This window comes from Gekko japonicus, unplaced genomic scaffold (genome assembly GCF_001447785.1).
Source record: "Gekko japonicus isolate JY-2015 unplaced genomic scaffold, Gekko_japonicus_V1.1 scaffold1199, whole genome shotgun sequence".
Classification (NCBI taxonomy): Eukaryota; Metazoa; Chordata; class Lepidosauria; order Squamata; family Gekkonidae; genus Gekko; species Gekko japonicus.
This window is the reverse complement of record NW_015167086.1, coordinates 292,397-314,576: the sequence shown is the minus strand read 5'-3', so window position 1 is coordinate 314,576 and position 22,180 is coordinate 292,397. Positions and strand designations below refer to the sequence as shown.

Sequence of the window (22,180 nt, the reverse complement as noted above, 5' to 3'; positions counted from 1 at the left end):
CGATATTGTTTCCCTTCATCCATTTTATCCTCACAACAGCCATCTTCTAGGCTGAGAGACAGCGTGACTGGCCCAAGGTCACCCAGAAAGCTTCTACACGACAGAGTGAAGATTCAAACCTGCGTCCCCCCAAGCCCCTAGTCCGACACTCTAGCAAGCTCACCACACTGCATTATTTTCACTTAGTCTGACTGAGGGAATGATTCTCCCCTCCCCTCCCGCCCCATTCTAATTGGCTAGTGAGTGACCCAGCAGATTGTACTTTCTCTAAAATCTGCAGCTTGGTTCACTGGCTTAAGTCACTTGGAGCTAGCAGCTCTACAACTACTCAGGTTCTGCGACCATTGTTCTGCTCTCAGTACAGTACAGATTGTGCAGGCAAATTGAGCATGGAGGAGACCAATGAAGAACCTTGTACTGAGGCATGGTTATAACGCTTTACCCTCAGCTATATTGGAGGCCAGATTTATTAGATCACTCAGGAAAAGTTGTATATGTGGGATGGGAACAGATGAAACATTGGAACATGTAATTTTCTATTGTAGTATATATCATAACATTAGGGAAGTTTTGATTAAGCCTCTTGTTAACTCCTACCCAGGTCGTAATAGGAGAATATTTATTTATTTATTATTTATTTTATTTCATTTATACCCCGCCCTCCCCGCACGCGGGCTCAGGGCGGCTTACACAGGCACAAAAGTGCGATAAAAATACAACAAGTTAAAACAATTAAGGCACGAGTGCAGTAAAAGTCAACAGTTAAAACAGTTTAGGCAAAAATGCACATCTCACAGGATACATAATGGCTACAATACTTACTCCCTATTGCATATCCCAATGGGGTCAAAAAAAGGGGAGGGATGCCATGGGCCACGATATTTCAGCTGGCCAGTCAGCCCGACGCGGCGGAACTGCTCTGCAGTCGCACAGTGGTGGTAGTGGTGGCGGCAGCTCCTACTTAAAAGCCTGGCGGAAGAGCTTCATCTTGCAGGCCCTGCGGAACTGTACCAGGTCCCGCAGGGCCCTGATCTCCTCCGGGAGCTCATTCCACCAGGTAGGAGCCGCCACCGAAAAGGACCTAGCCCTTGTGGTCGCAAGCCTGGCCTCCTTGGGGCCCGGGGTCACTAGGCGGTGTTGTGACCCCGACCGAAGTGCTCTTTGGAATACTTTTGTCAATTATGCTGGCAGGTGATAATCAAATTTGGTTGGTTGGCACACCGAGCTAGGAAAGAGATAAAGAAGTACAGATAGGCCTAGATTTTAATTTCTTAACTTAATTTTAGTTTTACCATTTCTGTATTTTAAACTTTTTAGATTCCTATTTATAAGCTTAGATGCTACTATATTTTATAACCTTACTGTTCTTTTCTCAGAACAGTTTGGTGTAGTGGTTAAGTGCGCAGACTCCAATCTGGGAGAACCGGGTTTGATTCCCCACTCCTCCACTTGCACCTGCTGATGTGACTTTGGGTCAGTCACAAGCTCTGGCACAGCTGTCCTTGAAAAAGGGCAGTTTGTGTCAGAGCTCTCTCAGCCCCACCCACCTCACAGGGCGTCTGTTGTGGGGAGGGGAAGGGAAAGGAGTTTGTAAGCCGCTCTGAGACACCTTCGGGTAGTGAAGGGCGGGGTATAAATCCAATCTCCTCCTCTTCTTCTTCTTATCAGTTATTTATCTGCTTCCTATTGTATTGATTGTTGGTCTATGACCATAATAATAATAATAAATGTACTGAGGCATGGAACTGGACTTTATGATCTCTTTTAAATATGGACCGTGTGTTAAGTCACTATCATTTTATTTCCACGGGCAGGGACACTGTGACTTGACCCAGGCACAGAAGCAAGGGCTTGAGTGATTCTTCTAAGATCAATATACCCCCCCCCCACGTTGGTCCCTTCCAAGACCAAGGAAAGAGGTAGATATCTGTCCAGAAACAATGGGAAGGGCTATGCAGTGTAATGAAGTAGTTAAACGTAAGAGATGGAAACCTGTGTTCTCAACTATGTGACTTCAGGTAAGCCATGCTGCGTTTCCCCACCATATTTGTCCCTCTCGTATCTATATTATGGTCATGATTGAAGGTCAGTGCAGAACAGTGGGGCACAGTGCCATCGTGCCCTGTGGAGAGCGAGAGTCAAAATCTCAGAGGCCATGTTATAGGTGCTGCCATTGCTGACCAGCAGAAACAGCATCTTCACAGTAGCGGCTCCCGAGGAATTTGCTTTTCAAGGGCCTGTGCCATTAGTCCTTATTGAAGAGGCTACAGATATATAAATACATAAATAATAAGGCCATTCCCTGACCTGGATAGCTCAGACTAGCACAGTCTCTTCAGATCTTGGAAGCGAAGCTGGGTCGGGAGACCACCATGGAAGCCCAGGATCACTAACACAGAAGCAGGCAAGGGCAAAAACGCCTCAGAACATCTCTTGCCTTGAAAACCCTTTGGGGTCACCACCAGTTGGCTGCAACTTGATGGCACTGCCCACCACCACCACCACCAGACTGTTGACGGCCTAACCTGGATGGCCCAGGCTAGCCCCCATCTTACCACATCTCAGAAGCTAAGCAGGGCCAGTGCCGGTTAGTGCTTGGATGGGAGACCACCAGGGAAGCCCAGGGCCATTATGCAGAAGCAGGAATGGCAAAACCACCTTGGGACATCGCTTGCCTTCGAAACACGGTCAGCTGTGCCTTGGTGGCACTTTCCACCACCAAACTGTTGGCCGCCAGCTCTGTGTCAGATAGGGATGCCAGCCTCCGGGTGGGAGCTAAGGATCCCCTGGAATTACGGCACATTTCCAGACTACAAAGATCAGTTCCCCTGGAGGGCGGACTCTCTGGCATTGTACCCCTGTCCTCCCCGGGCTCCATCCCCAAATCTCCAGGAGCTTCCCAACCTGGATCTGGCAAAAAAAAGACCAACCCATCCCCTGCTAGCGGCCAGGGGCCACTTGGAGGAGGAGGAGGAGGGAGGAGATTGGATTTATACCCCGCCCTTCACTTGGAATCTCAGAGCGGCTTACAAACTCCTTTCCCTTCCCCTCCCCACAACTGACACCCTGTGAGGTGGGTGGGGCTGAGAGAACTCTGACACAAACTGCTCTTTTTCAAGGACAGCTGTGCCAGAGTTTGTGACTGACCCAAGGTCACATCAGCAGGTGCAAGTGGAGGAGTGGGGAATCAAACCTGGTTCTCCCAAGCACTTAACCACTACACCAAACTGGCAACTTGGCAACACTAGGAGCAGTAGCGGGCCTTGTGCTTTAAGGTAGGGGAAAGTTAGTAGCAAGAACCACTTGGAATCTACCCACATTCACGTACACCATACAGTGTGATGAGTTAAAGCAGGATTTCCTAGGTTTCTGAAGGGGGTTGATGGAAGCACAACAGAAACAATTCTTGTTAACGAATCAGGACCGTGTGAGGGTGGCATGCAGTGCTGAGAGAAAAGGGTGGGCCTATGGAGTTTGGGGGTGGGGGGAGAAGGTGGCAGCCAAGACTTTTAGGTTCTACAAGCAGACACAGCAACAGATCAGCAGCTCGGCCTTAACAGGTTGTACACAGAAGCCTTGCTGATATTGGGGGAAGGGACACACGAGAATGAGCGAGCAAGAAGGGGGCTCCCACGGAAGGAGCGGCTGACTCAGTGGAGGGGGGGTGGGGCTGCTCGGCGCTTGCTGTCAGCTGCTTCCAGCCCACGTCTGTCTGGCGAGGTTTGGAGGGGGGAGAAGAGTTGACGGACTGATTCCCCCCCCCCCATCCCAAGTCATGCACCAGAACCAATCAAGCAAAACAAACCAAAACATACAGATGCACCATTTGCCTTAACTGCAGATGTTCATGGGGATGGCAGACGACGGCAGTGCTCTTCCTAAATTCTGCAGCACCGCTTCACTTAGAGGCCAAATGAGTGTCCTGGCTGGAACAGAAATGCCTCCGATACGTCCCAGGCCTCTGGGGCACTCGGTATTCCCCAGTGGCAGTCATGATTTGCCTAAACGACGTAACTGATTCCCAATCCGCCCCTCATTAATAAGGTCCACGGTTTTTATAACATGCGCCTGTTCTTCTGGATTCGCTTGCGAGAGCGAGCGGGTCTGCAGATCGTGGCAGCCACACAGAGCCTTTAAGCCATCTCCAAACATGCCTTGCTTGGTAGTTCGTTTTGAAGCAGAGGTTGGGTCATATTCAACAATGAGCAAAGGTAAAAGAGCCAGCAGCATTGGCTCCATTTCCATCAAGGCCCAGCAAAGGGCTCTCTGAGGCCTGGTTTACAGATAGGGTTGCCAGCTCTGGGTTGGGAAACACCTGGGGATTCGGAGGACGGAGCCTGGGGGAGAGACCTCAGCAGGTCTACTGCCATAGAGTCCACCCTCTAAAGCGGCCATTTCCCCCAGGGGAACTGATCTTGATTGCCTGGAGATGCATCGTAATAGCAGGAGATCTCCAGGTGCCACCTGGAGCTTGGCAACCCTAGATGAGTTGCTTGAAAGGACCCCACCACTTGATGCGGTACGCTCTAGTTCTGAATACTCCTTTGCATTAAAAAAAAATCCACACACACAGAAAACCAGCACAGTGGGGAGAAAGCTTCTACTCTCTTTCAGTGTCAGTGGTTTCCCATGTGCAGGAATTTACAGCCTATATGGGAGCATTCCAAAATGTGATCCTTTGCCAGAAGTCTGGCGTTGGGCAGTCCATTTTATCATCTCAGCAGTTTCTGTTTTATTGCCACCCCACTGTCCTGCAGGTACATACTGCACACAAGCAAAGCTGTGTCTTCTACCAAGCCAGACCACTGATCTAGCAAGGTCAGTCTTGTCTACTCTGACTGGCAACAGCCCTGGAGAGGATGGGAATTGACCCTGGGACTTTCTGCGGGAAAAGCAGGTGCTCGACCACTCAGCTATCCCCTCCCTCCACCCCCCACAAGGGCCAGATCTACATATGAAGCAAAATGAAGTGTAAAGGTAAAGGTAAAGGTTCCCTTGCTCGAAAGCCAGTCGAATCCGACTCTAGGGTTGCGGTGCTCATCTCCGTTTCAAAGCCAAAGACGTTTCCGTGGTCATGTGGCCGGCATGACTAAACACCAAGGCGCACGGAACGCTGTTACCTTCCCACCGAAGTGGTATCTATTTATCTACTTGCAATTTCTTGCTTTCGAACTGCTAGGTTGGCAGGAGCTGGAACTAGAGATGGGAGCTCACTCCATCATGCGGCACCCGGGTCTCGAACTGCTGAACTACTGACCTTCCACAGCCTGCAGTTCAGCGTCTTAACCACTTGAGCCACCGCAGCTCCATTAAAATGAAGTGATGGAAGCCTAAAATGGTAGAGTAAAAATTCTACTTCTATTAGCACATCAAAGGTAAAGATAATAGCTCAGACTGTTGCATTCACATTCTTCTTTCAGGGAATTCTTCAGAGAGAAAACATTCACAAATCTGGCCGGCCTGCCCTCTGTAGCCTGAAGTCCTATGGTCCATTCGACCACGTCAGAAGTTTAACTCCTCAGCCTGTGAGCAGCGACAATGGATTTTGATTCCCAGACCCTGCATGAATCTCAACAGAAGTCCTCCTCTGTGTACCCCAATCCCATTTGCCTGAGGTACATGAGGCAGGCTCTGAAAGACTCTCTGTGCTGTTCACATAACAGGAACAGGCAATGGGCCAAAGTAGACTTGAAGAACCATGACAAGCAGTTTGGGAGGCTGCCATTTTGAGTGGTGGGGAACAGTGGACGGCTTAACCCTTTCCTGTTTGTCTACTCTCCATTATCTACCCCCCCAACTGCTTTCCCTCTCATGGGTGGCGAGGGGGGGGGGTAGGGAAGACACATATGGTCTCCATATATTTTCCTCCTTTGGGAGAAAAAAAAAAAGCTAGGGGAGAATAACATTTTGAGTCAACAAACCATAGGAAGGGAAATGGTTAGATATCTTTTCTCCCTGCTACCTTCTTCCTTTCGAACTGGCAACTTCCCAAATTGCTTTTCAGGAAAAGGGGGAAAAAAAGAAAAGAAAATGTCAAGAGCTCTTTCACACATTTCCTGGGCAAAGCCTAGCTCAGCTACAAGCCAATCTCTGTAAGTGTGAACACCACACAGAACTTGTCAGATTCCCTTTTTGTCTTCAGTGAGTAACGGTACCATTCTCAGCAGAATTATGTCTTTAAGTCTACTGACATCAACGAAGGTTTTTAATCTGCTGAGGTCTGCAATGTCAGGCGTGCAACAAGAGGCATGTCTCTAAACTGTGCTAGGGACCAGATGGAAAACCTCAGGGGGCTAAATTATGCCTTTTGGCTGCCAATAACTTATCCCCGGGCCCACACCAATTTATCCAGGACTACTGTCAGCAATGACGAAACTGGGTTTGTCTCACATACTGTCACTCTCTCTCTCTCTCTCTCTCTCTCTCTCTCACACACACACACACACACACACACACACACACACACCATTATTCCCAAGCCATCAGCAGCGCCAGTTTTAAAAAAAAAAAAGTAAACCATGAGGATGTCCTCCATACACCAGGAACAGTTCACACTGAAGCCCCCCCCCCCCCCACACCCATGTTGGTGGTGGTGGAAAGTGACATCAATTTGCAGCCAACTTAAGGCGATGCTGTAGGGTGAGTTTCAAGGCAAGAGATGAACAGAAGCAGTTTGCCCTTATCTGCCTCTGCATGGCAACCTTGGACTTCCTTGGTGGTCTCCCATCCAAGTACTAATGAGAGCTGACTTTGCTTAGCATATGAGATCCAATAAGACCGAGGCTAGTCGGGGCTATCCAGGTCAGGAAATAGTATTCATACCTAACAGTATGAATTAGGTCTCTTTAAGCATGAGCGAGGCGGCACGTGTATATTCCTCCCATTCTGAAGTCAATCCATTGGCTGCACATCTGTTACCGGGCTCAATTTAAAGTACTGGCTCTCAAATACAAAGCCCTTCATGGCCTTGGACCTTCACATCTGCAAGACTGTCTCTGCCCCGTGCTCCGCCACATCAGCTTTGCTCATCAAAGCAATGTCTTCTGCAGGTGCCAACCTGCAAATGGGCAAAATCAACAACTGCCCGTACACGAGCCTTCTCCATTGTGGCCCCCACCTTGTAGAATGGTCTACCTGCAGAGGTCAGGAAGGCTCCTGATTTCCTGGCTTTCCACAAATGGTGCAAAGCTGAATTACTGAAGAGTATTTTTCTACGTGGGCAATAAGGTAGCACTGTACAGAATGATTCACAAAGTTACTTGGGCAAATTATTAGGGGACCGTGGTCTAATCAACTGTGTATAGTTTCCTATAAGTTGGATCCTACTATGCAATTTTGCCTCATTTAAAGTGTCATGCTAACAATTTGCTTTGCAACTGGGAACCCAAAGAGGGGAAGAAAAACTTCACCCAAACAAGTTGAATTAAAAAACCAAATTAGACAGTGTTCCTATTTTCAGTATTTTAAATTGGTCCTATTTTCAGTATTTATTGTATTACTTGGAGGTAATGTGCAATATGTGTTTGACCGCTGAGGAAGGCCAAATTGGCCAAAATGCGGATGGCCTTGTCATATATGTTTTCTGCTTGATACCTATGTATGATTTTATTCTGTTTTGAGGCTACTATTGGGCCTGTATCTGTTTTTTATCTAATTTGATATATATTCTATTATAATTATGTTATCTGTTTTAATTGATATTATTTGGCCCTCATATTTGTGGCAATTAACCTTTTGGTTTCTTAAAACAATTTGCTTTGCTTCTGTTCTGTTTTTATATTTCTGGTTGAGTCTAGGACCCAAACCCCATTTCATTGATTACTGAATGTCCTATCCTGTTGATTGCATTGACTCACTCTGGGTAATCCCACCTTGAATCCAAGTGAGAAAAGCGGACTATAAATAAGGTAAAAAAATAAATAAAACATAGACCAGCCCTGTATCTAACAGCTAATGGTGTAGTCATTATTAAACTAAGACAAAAAACAAACAAACAGCTACCTCAAGTTACCTATTATTTTAGCAAGCTATTTTTTAAAAAGAACATTTGCCTCTCTCATAGAAGAGGAAGAGGAAGAAGAGGAGGAAGAAGAGGAGGAAGAAGAGGAGGAAGAAGAGGAGGAAGAAGAGGAGGAAGAAGAGGAGGAAGAAGAGGAGGAAGAAGAGGAGGAAGAAGAGGAGGAAGAAGAGGAGGAAGAAGAGGAGGAAGAAGAGGAGGAAGAAGAGGAGGAAGAAGAGGAGGAGGAGGAAGAGGAGGAGGAAGAGGAAGAGGAAGAGGAAGAGGAAGAGGAAGAGGAAGAGGAAGAGGAAGAGGAAGAGAAGGAGGGAGGAAGAAGAGGAAGAAGAGGAAGAAGAGGAAGAGGAGGAAGAGGAGGAAGAGGAAGAGGAGGAAGAGGAGGAAGAGGAGGAAGAGGAAGAGGAAGAAGAGGAAGAAGAGGAAGAAGAGGAAAAAGAGGAAGAAGAGGAAGAGGAAGAGGAAGAGGAGGAGGAAGAGGAAGAGGAAGAGGAAGAGGAGGAGGAAGAGGAAGAGGAAGAGGAAGAAGAGGAAGAGGAAGAAGAGGAAGAGGAAGAGGAAGAGGAAGAGGAAGAAGAGGAAGAAGAAGAAGAGGAAGAAGAAGAAGAAGAAGAAGAAGAAGAAGAGAGAAGAAGAGAGAAGAAGAGAGAAGAAGAGAGAAGAAGAGAGAAGAGATTGGATTTATACCCCGCCCTTCACTTGGAGTCTCAGAGCAGTTTACAAACTCCTTTCCCTTCCCCTCCCCACAACAGACACCCTGTGAGGTGGGTGGGGCTGAGAGAACTCTGACACAAACTGCTCTTTTTCACGGACAGCTGTGCCAGAGCTTGTGACTGACCCAAGGTCACCTCAGCAGGTGCAAATGGAGGAGTGGGGAATCAAACCCGGTTCTCCCAGATTAGAGTCCGCACACTTAACCACTACACCAAACTAGAACATGAAGCTACTGTATACCAGGTCAGACCCTTCGTCCATCAAGGTCAGTATTGTCTACTCTGACTGGCAGCGGCTCTCTAAAGTCTCAGGCAGAGCTCCTTCACATCATCTGATTCTTTTAGCTGGGGATGCCGGGGATTGAACTTGGGTCCTTCTGCATGCAAAGCAGAAACTCTGCCACTGAGCCACAACGTAAACGATCCCTATAAGGTCTCGGGAGAACAGACATTCTAACTCCTCTGGCTTTTTTACTTTTTCACTTTCTTTCATTCCCATTTCATTTTTATCCTTAAAGCAAAGGGCAACAGTTAGGTTGGTCAGCAGACCTATCCTGGGGGAAAACAGGAGTAAAAGACCGGGTCCCTTCCATCTCTTGTTTTCTTAGAGCTGGCACACACATTATATTCCCCAAGATTTTAGTTATATACATTATAATCACAGAAGATTGTGATAGGCCCTTCCATTGGGGTGTGTGTGTGTGTGAGGAATTACTTGCTGTTCAGCCAATCACAAAAAGAGCCCCTGCAATTTTCTGTCCCCTCACCTCAGCGAATCACAAAATCAGGCGTTGAATCACAAATCAGGTATTGAACAGAGTTGCTTAAACGGGTAAAATCTGCCCACACAACAGTGGTGCTTCTCAATCCTTCTTAAACATCCAAGGAATTCTCATTCTTTGTGCAAGCTTGCAAATAACTTTCCTGGTCACCAGTGGCAAGAAAGGCTCCCTTCCGGTTGAGGATATAATATCCTGAGCCGTGCAGACTGGAGCTCATTCTCCAGTCTAGCATCCCTTTAAGGAAGGAAGGGAATAAGAGACAGCTCAAAGTGCCCAGCCTCAGCACTGCAGCCTAATTTAACACCATGTGGTGCCAAGGAGACTGTGAAACGGCTTCCTTTCTCCCTTCAGGTATCCGAGCCTCTTCTGCAGCTGAACTCAGGGTACCTTCTTCCCTTGCAGTTTCAAAGTCGCAAGACTCTGGGGTTGCACAGGGAAAGAAGGTCAATGTGCAAGCACCAGTATGAGTGGGCAGAGGGAAATGGAATACAAGCGGGGGGACGTGGTTAAGTGTGGTGTAGCGGTTAAGTGTGTGGACTCTAATCTGGGAGAACTGGGTTTGATTCCCCACTCCTCCACTTGCAGCTGCTGGATGACCTTGGGCAAGTCATAATTCTGTCAGAGCTGTTCTCTCAAGGGCAGTTCCTGTTAGAGCTCTCTCAGCCCCGCCTACCTCACAGGGTGTCTGTTGTGGGGAGGGGAAGGGAAAGGAGATTGTGAACTGCTCTGAGACTCCGAGTAAAGGGCGGGGTATAAATCCAATCTCCTCCTCCTCTGAGGGAAAATGGCTTACTGTTAGAGCATCTGATTTGCATTCAGGAGCGCCCAGGATTAGCCCCCAACATCTCAGGTAAAAAGGACCATGTGGCAGGTAGGGTTGCCAACCTCCAGGTGGGGCCTGGAGACCTCCCAGAATTACAACTGATCTCCGGGCTACGGAGATCAGTCCTCTTCGAGGAAATGGCTGCTTTGGAGAATGGAGCCTACGGCATTATAGCCTGCTAAGATCCCTTCCTCGGGCTCCACTCTCAAATCTCTAGGAATTTCCTAAACCTAGAGCTGGCAACCATAGTAGCAGGTGACGGGAATTACCTCTGCCCAGAACCCTGGAGAGCTGCCGCCATTCGAAGCAGACAATATTGAGCTTGATAGATTAATCGTCCGCCTTGGTATCCGGCTGCTTCGTGCATCTTCTCAAAGAGCCGTACTGCACCCACCCACCATCAGTCTTGCAACGCGCTCCATTTAATTTGAACATGTGAGGCAGCAGTCAGCGCCTCTTCCCTCCTGAAGAGGCTGGCTGAACCACATGGCTCCATTTATCTGCCAGAAAGGCAGGAGCAACAAGTCAGATAGCCAAGCACCAGATGTCAGGCATTACCTGAAAGCAGAGGTTGGGCTGACTTCAGTCTTATGAAGTCTGGTCTTTTTTTCTTTTTCTTTTTTAAAACAAACACATAAAAACAAAAACAAACTAGAATTCCTGTGGCCTACAAATATGTCCTAAATCGTCAAAGGAAAGCTGCAAAATCATGATCTCGTAACTGTTCAAGCATAATTGTTCAGCAATCCTGCGCGTACCCTTGCCTAGAGAATACAGAAGGTGCCCTGGCTGGATCGATCCAAGCCTTCTCTGCTCCCAACATTCTTGACTGGAATTCACTGCAAAGTATTCCGTGATCCCCCTGCTCCTCTTACTGTGAAGCCACTAAATCTTCACACAGTTGTCGATTTTGGGGCAGCCTGTTTTATTCCTCGTTTAAAAGTCAAGATTGTGAGAAGCACAATGAGCAAGGGGGAGGCAGAAGGTTGCGAAATGGCCAGGAAAAAAGGTGTCCTGTCACTTTAACAGAGGTGTAAAATGCAGGAAAATCCCCTGATAATTCCTGAAGAGCAAACTGTTATTAAAAGGACAGCTAGGAGGAGGAGGAGACTGGATTTATATCCCACCCTTCAGTATTCAAAGGAGTCTCAGAGTGGCTCACAATCCCTTTCCTCTTCCCTCCCCACAACAGCCACCCTGTGAGGTAGATGGAGCTGAGAGTGCTCTGACTGACCCAAGGTCACCCAGCTGGCTGCATATGGAGGAGTGAGGAATCAAACCCGGTTCTCCCAGATTAGAGTCCATGCTCCTAACTGCTACGCCAAACTGGCTCCCAGTTTAACCATAGAGAAGGGCCTTCAGTAAGTCCCTAGACAGGAGCAACTTCCCAAGCAAGGCACTCGGTGGGATTTACTTCAAGGAAAATGTGAACAGAATCAGGCCGCAACTCTAGCCTCACACAGCCATCTGATTTGGGACCATGGAGAAAATGCTGATATCTCTCGAATTCTCTGTATATGAGAATGTCCCTTTCCCTCCCAGGCTTTCTTAAGACCGACTCTTTGATAACGAGCTCTGTTTAGTACAACAGCATAAACCTGGCTGACTGGATTAAAACAAAAAATTACCCTCTTAACTTTTTCAGTAGTTACTTATTTTCAGAATCAAGTTATTTTCAGAATCAAGTTACTTAAAAGGGTTACCAGACCAGTCATAACAACACTCCCGCATGGAAAGTTAACAGAATCGCTAGGGTCATGTTCACAAGGACCTGTTACCTGAGTTCATCAAAGGCACTTTCAGTGCTTAACTCTTTGACTGCTGCATTCTTCGTGCTGGGAAAGGAATTGAAACTGAGGAAGGAATTTGATTAACTGATAATTGCTGTGCATTCTTCGGGCTGGGAAAGGAACTGAAAGTGAGGAAAGAACTGGATTAATTGATAATCGCTGTGCATTCTTTGGGCTGGGAAAGGAATTGAAAGTGAGAAATTAATTGGAATTAATTGCTGGTTTTTATATATTCTTGAAAGATGGATGGACTCTGGGAGGGGTAAGGTAAAGGTTCCCTTGCTCGAAAGCCAGTCGAATCTGACTCTAGGGTTGCAGTGCTCATCTCCGTTTCAAAGACGAAGGGCCAGCGCTGTCCGAAGACGTTTCCGTGGTCATGTGGCCGGCATGACTAAACACCAAGGCGCATGGAACGCTGTTACCTTCCCACCGAAGTGGTAACTATTTATCTACTTGCAATTTCTTGCTTTCGAACTGCTAGGTTGGCAGGAGCTGGAACTAGAGACGGGAGCTCACTCCGTCATGCGGCACCCGGGTCTCGAACTGCTGAACTACTGACCTTCCACAGCCTGCAGTTCAGTGTCTTAACCACTTGAGCCACCGCAGCTCCGTCTGGGAGGGGTAGTTGCCTCTTTATCTCAGTCATCTAGATGTGTCTTGAAACCTGATTTGCATTGTTCCCTCATGAAGAGATTGAGCTAAACAGCCCCATCCCGCTGCTAGGAAGACCGGACAACTAAACCAGGTAGTGATTGAGGCACCATGGGATTCACTTAAATCTCAAACACATCCTGTATCTGTATTGACTACAGGTTTGAAGTTCCTTCCTTATGCCCTGAGCCATATTTTTTTCTTTGTGTACAGAATGTCCAACGTAGTATAAAATTCTGTGATAAGCTCACCTTGCTTTCTGTTTTGTGATCCTGAGACTAGTCTTAATAAGATATTCCTGCACAGTTCATTCTGGTAACATTAAAAGACTAGAGTCAGAGCATCCTCTATTCATAGACACAGGGATGCTCTACTAGGGTTGCCAACTGTCCCAGACAATGAATGTTTTGTGACTTTTACTGAGGTGTGGTGGGACATTATTTACCAACATAACATGAAACCTTAAGAATATAAGAAAAGTGCTGCTGTATCAGACCAGTGGTCCATCTAGTCCAGCATCCTGTCTCACACAGTGACCAACCAGGTCCCCTGGAGGGCCGACAACAGGGCAAAGAGGCCGAGGCCTTCCCCTGATATTGCGTCCTGGCTCTGGGATTCGGAGGTTGGCTGCCTCTAAACATGGAGGTTTCCTTCACTGGGCCCCACGCATTAAGCCTCTATTAAAGGGACAGGACCTTTTCCTTCCAGGCCAGTTGACAACTCTATCCCACTATCGAATACAGCAATGAGGAAAGCATAGCGAAGATCTCCAGCGGACTTCCTGTGGTGCTCACAGAACATGATCTTCCTGAGGGGGTTAAAAATGTCACACAGTCCTCTGAGAAAACATACAGGAACAACACAGAAGTCAAGCATGTCTGCTCAAACACAACAGGGCCTGTTTACTGATGTTCTTGTGATCAACACAGCCTCAGCTAGCAGCTATCAGACTGCACAGCTTGAAAGTGCTGTCAAGACAACCTCTGACACCTTTTGTGCATGCAGCTGAGGAAATGGACTTATCTGCCAGGCTGCAGTAAACATTTTTTTTTTTTGCAAAGCAATTTTTAAGGGCCAGATCTAGCATACCAAAGCAATGTTCTTTATTTTCTCTCTAAAATATCTGGACAAACATAACACCGGAGAGAAATCACAGACCTTCCAGCACCTTTCAAAGATGAATTTAGGAGGCAAGAGGTTAAGGTTTGGATTGAGTGGTTTGATTCTTTTGCTCCTGCATCCTAGGAAAAGTGTCCTTCTGCTCTCTATTACCCTTGGGACCAATGAAGAAGAGGAGATTGGATATATACCCGGCCCTTCACTCAGAGCAGCTTACAGACTCCTTCCCTTCCTCTCCCCACAACAGACATCCTGTAAGGTAGGTGGGGCTGAGAGAGCTCTAAGAGAATGTGGCTTGCCCAAGGTCATACCAACAGCTGCATGTGGAGGAGTGGGGAATCAAACCCGGTTCTCCCAGATTAGAGTCCACGCTCCTAACCACTATGCCAAAACTGGCTCTCAGAAGAAGACAAGTGAAGGTACACGTATTTTGATAAGCAGAGCAGTGCAGGGGGGAAGGATTAAACCTCCCCCAGATCTCCCAGGGCCCTGTAACACCTAAAATATAGGTTTTAAAAGGCTGAGAAACCTGTGATCTCCACTGCATTTAGTTTGATCATCAGTGCACACTACAAAATTGCTAATCATTAGCAAAATAATACATCTGTGGTGTTACGATCACTCAGGAGCTGCTGCCGAGGTCTGTCGTCCTCACTGTAATGACGGCAACATGCATCCTTGTCTGCTTTCAATGTCTCCTGACAACTGGTGCTCTCTGACCTGGGAACCGCAGGGTAAAACGTTTGCCCCAGGCCTGGCTGCCTGCTGAATTCTAAGCAGCGTTATTTCGGTACCACATGATTCATAGTCCCTATGAAGCTTTTGCATCCTACTGCCTGTCGTCAAAACTCAGCACTTTTCTTTCAGAGCGTTTCCAGTCCACTTGGCACAGTGGCGGCGGCAGCAGCAGCGTGAGTTTATTTCCTCTCTCTCTCACCCCCTGTGACAAAGGGTTTTTTATTTCGTAAGAATTTTCCTAGTTCACGGAATGCAGCTACTCAAGAAGACCGCCTTCCTCTTTCACTCTGTCCACCAAAGTTGCCACCATCAACAAAACCTTCTAGAGATCAGAACAGTTCAATAGCCTGAACCACATTAGCTATTTTTAAATATGACGGCATAGAAACAGACCGTATTGTACCGGTATGAATGGCTTAGCGGCGATGCAGTTATACGGGCAGCATGCCTATCTTCACTCAACAAAACTGGCATCTTTTAAAAAGATGCTTATTTCTTTAAACCGCATAAGCCTTTGGATTTAGAGGGGGGGGGAATCACCCATCTGAGTATAGATATCGCAATTACCAGTATCCAGCTCTGGGACAGAAGGATGAACTTGAAGATCATGCCAGTTTTGTGTAAAGGATGTGGGGAAGATGCGGAAGAAGCCCACACAACATGACTCACCAAGCTGAGCACAGCCCACCAGCCATGATTGGCAGCCCACCCTGGGATGGCATGAAACAGAGCTGCTGATTACCTGGCAAGTCAAAACTGAGGACTGGTGGGCTGTATTCCTCTCAGCAAGCTGCAAGTTGTGCAGACTTGATGTGGAAATCATGTCCCACTGGTTCTCCTGGAAGCAAGCTCCAATGAAAGGTATTCAGGACTACGACTGGAACAGAATTACTCGGCACAACCCTTCCCGTTCAAGTGCTGCTTCTGTAAATTCCTTCTCCCCAATATCACAGCAAATTGGCTCCAGATGAGTTTTCCCACTTCATCCCACCAAATCCCATCTTTACTCCAGCACCCACCCCATATAGCTTTTGTCCAAGGAGGTCCCATAGCCTTTTTTTGATGCTCAAAGGGGACCCTCTCCTCTCTTTTCCCGCAGTGGAAAATTTGTTTAGATTCAACCCAGTAACTTGGAATCAATGTTCCCTCTAAGCTGTGGAGTCTTGTGAGCAAAAATTCTACTTTGTGAGCTACTGGCATTAAAGTTGTGAGCGAGCAATTTGGCTGCTGCATAAATCAGTTTGCTCTGGAGTCATCCTTCCTGAGCTAAGTCAAAAATCTGTGAGCTGGAGGCTAAAAAACTGAGCTAGCTCACACTAACTCAGCTTAGAGGGAACACTGCAAGTTGGAAGTAAGCCTCGCTGAATAAAGTGAGACTTACTTTGTGGCAAGCTAGGATCCAGTTGCCCATATCTACCAAAAATGACAAAACTCAGCAAAATACATAGAAAATATGAAAGTCAAACAGAATTAACATTTATCACCCTCCAAAAAAATATCTTTAGGGAGGAAAGGAAGAATTGCCGCATTCAGGCACCCTGTTGTTGCATTCTTTCAGGTATGGAGGATGTATCTGTGTGGAGCATGTCACATTTTCAGATATCTTTGAGAAGGAGGCATTACTTTATTAAGCAATTTAAGGGGGAGAAAAGAGATGGTGATATAATGCCCACTGCATTGCAGATGTTAGGAGTCCAAAGCAATTCAGTAAGCACCCTGAATGCTTTGCAACAGACATATCAGCCCAAGCATGAACAAAAAGAACCAAAGAAGTCATAATCCAGACACTGGGGTTCGGGGAACCAGAGATTTACACTGCACAAGATTTAAAAGAAAGGCCCGAACCAAGGAGTGTCTGATCTCTAGCTATTTCAAGGACTTCATGTCTTTAAGGTTTAATTCAATAGGAAAGGGTAGATTGTCTAAGGAAGGAGTTGAGAACTCTGTGCGTACGCCCATACACACACAGGGAGAGGAGTGTAAATAATGGAAGAGTCTAATTTGCAAATGTAAGAAAAGATATCCTAGAAAAAAGAAGAAATAGTGTCACCTTTCTTTAGAAGTTGAGAAAGAAACATAATTTAGAGTTATTTCCCAAATCTTTTAGGAAAAGGAATGATCCGTTCCCTAAAATGTGTGAAAAGCCTGGGTCATCCACCCACCCTTCTCCAGGTGTTTAGAAAAGGAGATGTAGTCCCTTCTAGATGTCTAGATTTGCCTCTCTGCAAATGTCTTCCATAGGATCCGGGTTCAACCCCTCTGCTTCCATGGCAAGTTGTTTTAGTGGAGGAAAGAAGAGGTCACCCTCCCCAACGTTTCAAGGAGAAGGAGAGGCCTCTCCTGTCCAGGTGTTCTAGAAACTATCATGAGTCCCAGAGTCGATGTGAGAAAACGACACAGCCTTTCTCGTCGTCCCCCCAACTATCATGACAGCAGCAGATGTTATGGGAGGAAATGGGAGAATTCAAAAGAATGTAAAAGTACGATTCCTCCATATATTCTCAAGGAGTAAGGGGGGAGGCTGTATCTTTCCAGATGTTCCATGACGGGGGAAGGACTGCACCTCCCCCTCCTCCGCCCCCTCACTCCCGGTCCCGCCCCCACTCACCCTGACGCTTTCGCTCCCGTTTGTCCTGAAGCTGCTTTTTCTTCTGTTTAGCGCTGAACGGCCTCTTACGATGCATGTCCTACCCCGGCTGCCGTCCCCTCCTCCTGCTCCGACAGCACCGACTCGCAGCACCGGAGAAGACAGAAGAGTGGGCGGAGCCAAAAGAAGAATACGGGTCGGCGGGGAGAGGAGGAGCCAATTAGCGTGGAGCAAGGAGGAGGAGCCGGAAGGGTGAAAAGGCGGGGCCTGCAGCCCGCTGAAGAATACGGGCTCGTGACGCAAGAGCGGAAAAATCCACTGATTTGGAGGGAAAGGTGTGACTGGCCGAAACCATTGGGGATGAATGAAAATATGCGGGAAGAGCATACATTTTTGGAAGGACGTTTGTGAGCTGTACCATTCAGAAGGAGCGGGGGGGGGGAGACATTCACGAGTCCGCTCAGCGGAACGGGTCAGGCTGTACCATTCAGGAGGAGGGGTGCTCAGAGGTTAGTGCAGTCGTGCAGTGCTACGCAAAATTGCTCCAGTCTATGCTGGGACGGCGGAAGACAGGGAGGCCTGGCTTGATCTGGTCTATGGGGTCGCAAAGAGTCGGACTCGACTGTGCAACTGAACAACAACAACATACTGGGTTTAATTCTGCTGAGTTTAATTCTGAATAGGATTGCAGTGCAGACCTCCTTATGAGGGAAGGAGGCTTAACCAAACCACCAGATTCGACCCAGCCTCCAGCGATGGAATGGCTTGTTCTCTCCAGATGTTCAAAAGGGGGCCTTGAATTCTGCCCGATGTACAACAGAAGTATTGCGAAACAAAGCAAGGCACCGGGTCACAACTGTAAAACAGAAACTCCGTCACGGGTTGTGCTTCCCCAGCCCAATTTGAGAAAGCACTAGGCACAGTCCTGTAGAGGAGAATCCAGACTAAAACTTTATTAATAAAGGAGGGAAAATGCAGGCATAACAAGGTTTTGAATCCTCGAATACCCACAGCTCTTCCCTAAGGTTACAGTGGGAGACATAAACTTTTATACCCCCTATGACAGTTAGAAATAAATCATAGTTATTGGTTCCATCAAACTTTGTCATATATCCGTCACACCATTCTGATTGGGCCCCAACCTGTGGGTTGGATTTTCTCAGGCAAAAATATACCTCCTTCAGTTGAACAATGGGCCTTCTTCTTCCCAGACTATGAAATCCTAAAAGTAGCTAGTGTAGCAGATACGGATACATAGTGGTGTGTGTTCTTCATCTAACCTAGGCTAAATGACATCAGGAATATGCACAGTTATAGTTGGCAAGAACAAGCAAGGTCACAAGCAGTATGATTGCCTGTCAGCATTTAGTATTTTACCCAGAATGCATTTAAGCAATGAACCAAAGTGAATATCTTAATATATGTTCATGATTGATTTCAGTTACTGTGATTAGAATCATCAAAGGCACTTAACATATGCACCATGGAAGTGTTAAGTGCACCTACTAAGTTAAACTGACTGTTAGTCAGTGGCAAAAGTGTTTCATAAGCGGTGCTGTGACGACCTCTTATCTGGGGAGGTCTAGTTTTACTTTAAAAGTTCTTATGGTTTATTTTTCTTTGGGTATTCTGGCTGCCACCAGGAATTTTAATAAATTCCAATTCTTCTCTTTGCTTCTGGGGTTGGTATTGTAACGCGGGGTCTAGGCCTTTCGAGGAACTATGTGGTCTGAGGAAGGATTATTTGCTGATACTTGAAGGAATTAGGATTTATTTAAAGTAAACATAAATACGAGGGTAAACAATGTAAACAGTACTGGGAAGGAGTTGAACAAATGCTTGGTGTCTCTCACAAGCTTCTCCTTTACTGACAGGGAGGTTAAAGCAACTTTGTAATCTTTTCTCTGTACTTTTCTTAGGGACTCTCAGCTTTCAACACTGTTACTCTTATAACACAGAACTTAACCGTCTGCTTCACACAGGAACCTCTCACACAGAGAACTCAGGACAAAACTCATATTAACTCCTTTACACAGCACACTCTGCTCTGACTCTCATCAACTGTTTAACTCAACTATCATCATAAACTGTCTAAACTCTAACAGTCACTCCTGATAGACATTCAAATCACCCACACAGCATCCATTCCAAAAACCCCTCCCCCTCTCTGTCACTCACCAATCACACAACTTGCCTGTTTCAGTATTCTAGATTGTCCCACACAGCCATGCCAACCAACTTTTAAACACACACACAGTAAAACATGGAATCGTTACAGGTGCGTACAACACAACCATGATGCAATAGCTATTTTCATTGATCGAATGGAAACCAGGAGTAGATTTGGCACTCGCATGGCTTTTCGACAAGACCAATGCAGTCAACTGATCCTACACGTGTTTGTCAAGAAGTGGTGTACTGGTTCATTTTTTCAGTAACTACTGCATTTCTGAGGTACTGTCATAGTAAGAACAAAAGGCACCTTAGGGATCATTAGGTTTCTTCTGACAAAAGCTTATGCCACGGTTACTATGACATTTGCTGCACTCGACGAACATGGCTGTCAGGCTGGAATTTGTTCTTACGGTAAGTTGGTGGTGCTACCTGACTTCTATGTTATTTTATTGAAACAAACAAAACACTCTGCTCCAAAAGCTCCAAGCTCTACCTCAGCTTTACATGAAATATAATCTTAGGGCTCTTTTTGCAGCAGGTACTTATTTGCATATTAAGCGACACACCCCTAATGTAGCCAATCCTCCAAGAGCTTACAGTAGCTCCTGTAAGAAGAGCTCTGTAAGCTCTTGGAGGATTGGCTACATTAGGGGTGTGTGGCCTAATATGCAAAGGAGTTCCTGCTACAAAAAGAGCCAAAGCTGCCTGTATCCAACTTGCTGCAGGGTTATGGTCTAAACCGTGTTTCGATGTATCACAACCTAAGCCACTCAAAGCATGTCTTCATTCTTTCTTATAGACAAGAATCCCCACCACCACCAGTCTTGACTGTTGCTCCATAATTACAGGTCCTCACCCACTCTGACTGCAATCCTAAAAATGCTTTCCTGGGAGTAAGCCCGGCTAAATAAAATGGAGTTTATTAGTAAATATGGATAGGATTGCAGGAAATTGGTTGTATATTCTTTTATATTGCATCAGGAGAGGAAGAAGAGTAGCCATGATTCGTTTCCCAAGCATGAAGCCATCCAGCAATTTAGAAACACAAATGGCCCTGGCAGGGAGAAGAACAATAGGCAGCCAGGTCCCACCCAACCCTTGGGCACTCTTTAGCTATAGAACAGTGGTGTCAAACTCATTTTTTACGAGGGCCGGATCCAACATAAATGTTACTCTGTCGGGCCGGGCCACGTCTGCCATAAAACATAATGCTGGGTACCAAAGATATAAACTGTATAAAGGACAGCAGCTGGTAAGCTCTGAGTTGGTGTATCTTCACCGCAAGGCCCCATGGGCGGGGGGGGGGGTTCCAAAGGAAAACTCATATGGGCGGACTGTACAGCACTGGGCAGACACTCCCACGCTGCTTGATGGCTGCAAATGAGGTCGTTCCAACATGCTGAAGCCACAATCTGAGTGGCTCTGCCCACTCCCCCACCCAGCAACAGTCTCTTGTTCCCTCCCTTGCACTAGTTGCTTGCAGGCCACATAAGAACCCTAGACGGGCCAGTTCTGGCTTCCTGGCCTTATGTTTGACACCCCTGAATTAGGATATCTGTGTAATAGATGTTCACTTGATGTATCTGATGAAGTGAACTCCAATACACGAAAGCTTATGCTGAAGCAACAGAACAAAGTTTGAGTCCAGTGGCACTTTTAAGACCAACAAAGTTTAATTCTTGGTACAAGCTTTCTTGAGCATGCAGAATTCATAATAAATGTTAGTTTTTGAAGTGCCACTGAACTATTTTATTTTGCTGCCACAACACAACTACCCCTACAGGTAAACCTGGTGAAGTGGAGCTGTGGGTAGGAGACACGTGCCTACGCATCCGAAACCACACTTCCTGATCTCTATGGTTTTTCGTGCCGCTCTAGGACATTAAAGCTTTCTGATCTCTTTAATGCATCACTCCTCCCCATGCATAGTGCGATAGTCGTAAAAAAAAAAGTAACCTTTGCATCTCTATGGTCTGGGCCACGGAAGAGTCAGCTCTGCGTCATCTCTGCGCGCAGGCGCGGTGTGATAGAAGGGTGCATGTGTGAAGCCAAGAGTGCAGGGAGGCGGCGGAGTCACAAGAGTAAGTGGCGGCTGCGGGGACGGAAGAGGCAGATTGATCAGCCATGCCCAAGGGAGGAAAACAACACCAGCACCAGGAAGAATGGGTCGGGGACGAGGAAGAGAAGAGCGTTGAGCGTCCCAAAGGAGGGGGCTGGAGGTAAGAAAAAAGGAGAATTGAATCGGGCTGGGCCACTGCCCCCTATATTGGAAAGCCTGAACACCAGGCTCTGACGTCACCACATGTAGTCATAACATTCCCTGAACTCTGCAGTTGCAAGGTACTTTCACAAGTGTTTAAAATTGCATTTTCTCGTGCACTCAACAAGATATTCTCTTGATTCTTTCACTGCAGGATTCCAGACACTTCACACTAGCTTACATGTTACTGAGTTCAGTTTCCCTTGCATATTTGAGTGTATGTTTCATATAATTTACAAGCATATAATATTGGAGAGTGGTGGATGTCTGTTGTATGATGGTATTGTCAATTCTCACTCTATTTCAGGTTTTTTGGGGGTAGATCAGTGGGTTTTGCTTCAGTTTGCCACAACAAATCCAGAAGGGAACTGGGGGTTTCTGCACATCCCCTTCTTCTGCTCAGTATTAAAGCCAGCCTTATAGACTAGAACTTTCAATGGACATTTAAAAGCACACTGCTTTCATCAAAGATGACAGAACAATGAATGTGGTTCATCACACAGCTGTCATCCCCACTTTGCATGTGAG

General features: G+C 46.6%; 2 protein-coding genes across 2 annotated transcripts in view; one reads left to right on the top strand and one right to left on the bottom strand.

The window, feature by feature from the left end:
- The window catches only part of GNL1 (guanine nucleotide binding protein-like 1), a 38,385-nt gene extending 21,009 nt beyond the window's left edge, over window positions 1-17,376 (bottom strand). The window contains exon 1 of the mRNA XM_015412847.1: window positions 17,239-17,376. Coding sequence (XP_015268333.1) covers window positions 17,239-17,314 — 76 coding nt within the window. The 5' untranslated portion in view covers window positions 17,315-17,376. The remainder of the gene's footprint in view (window positions 1-17,238) is intronic.
- Window positions 17,377-21,411: 4,035 nt separating this feature from the next.
- The window catches only part of ABCF1 (ATP binding cassette subfamily F member 1), a 49,181-nt gene continuing 48,412 nt past the window's right edge, over window positions 21,412-22,180 (top strand). The window contains exon 1 of the mRNA XM_015412843.1: window positions 21,412-21,611. Coding sequence (XP_015268329.1) covers window positions 21,517-21,611 — 95 coding nt within the window. The 5' untranslated portion in view covers window positions 21,412-21,516. The remainder of the gene's footprint in view (window positions 21,612-22,180) is intronic.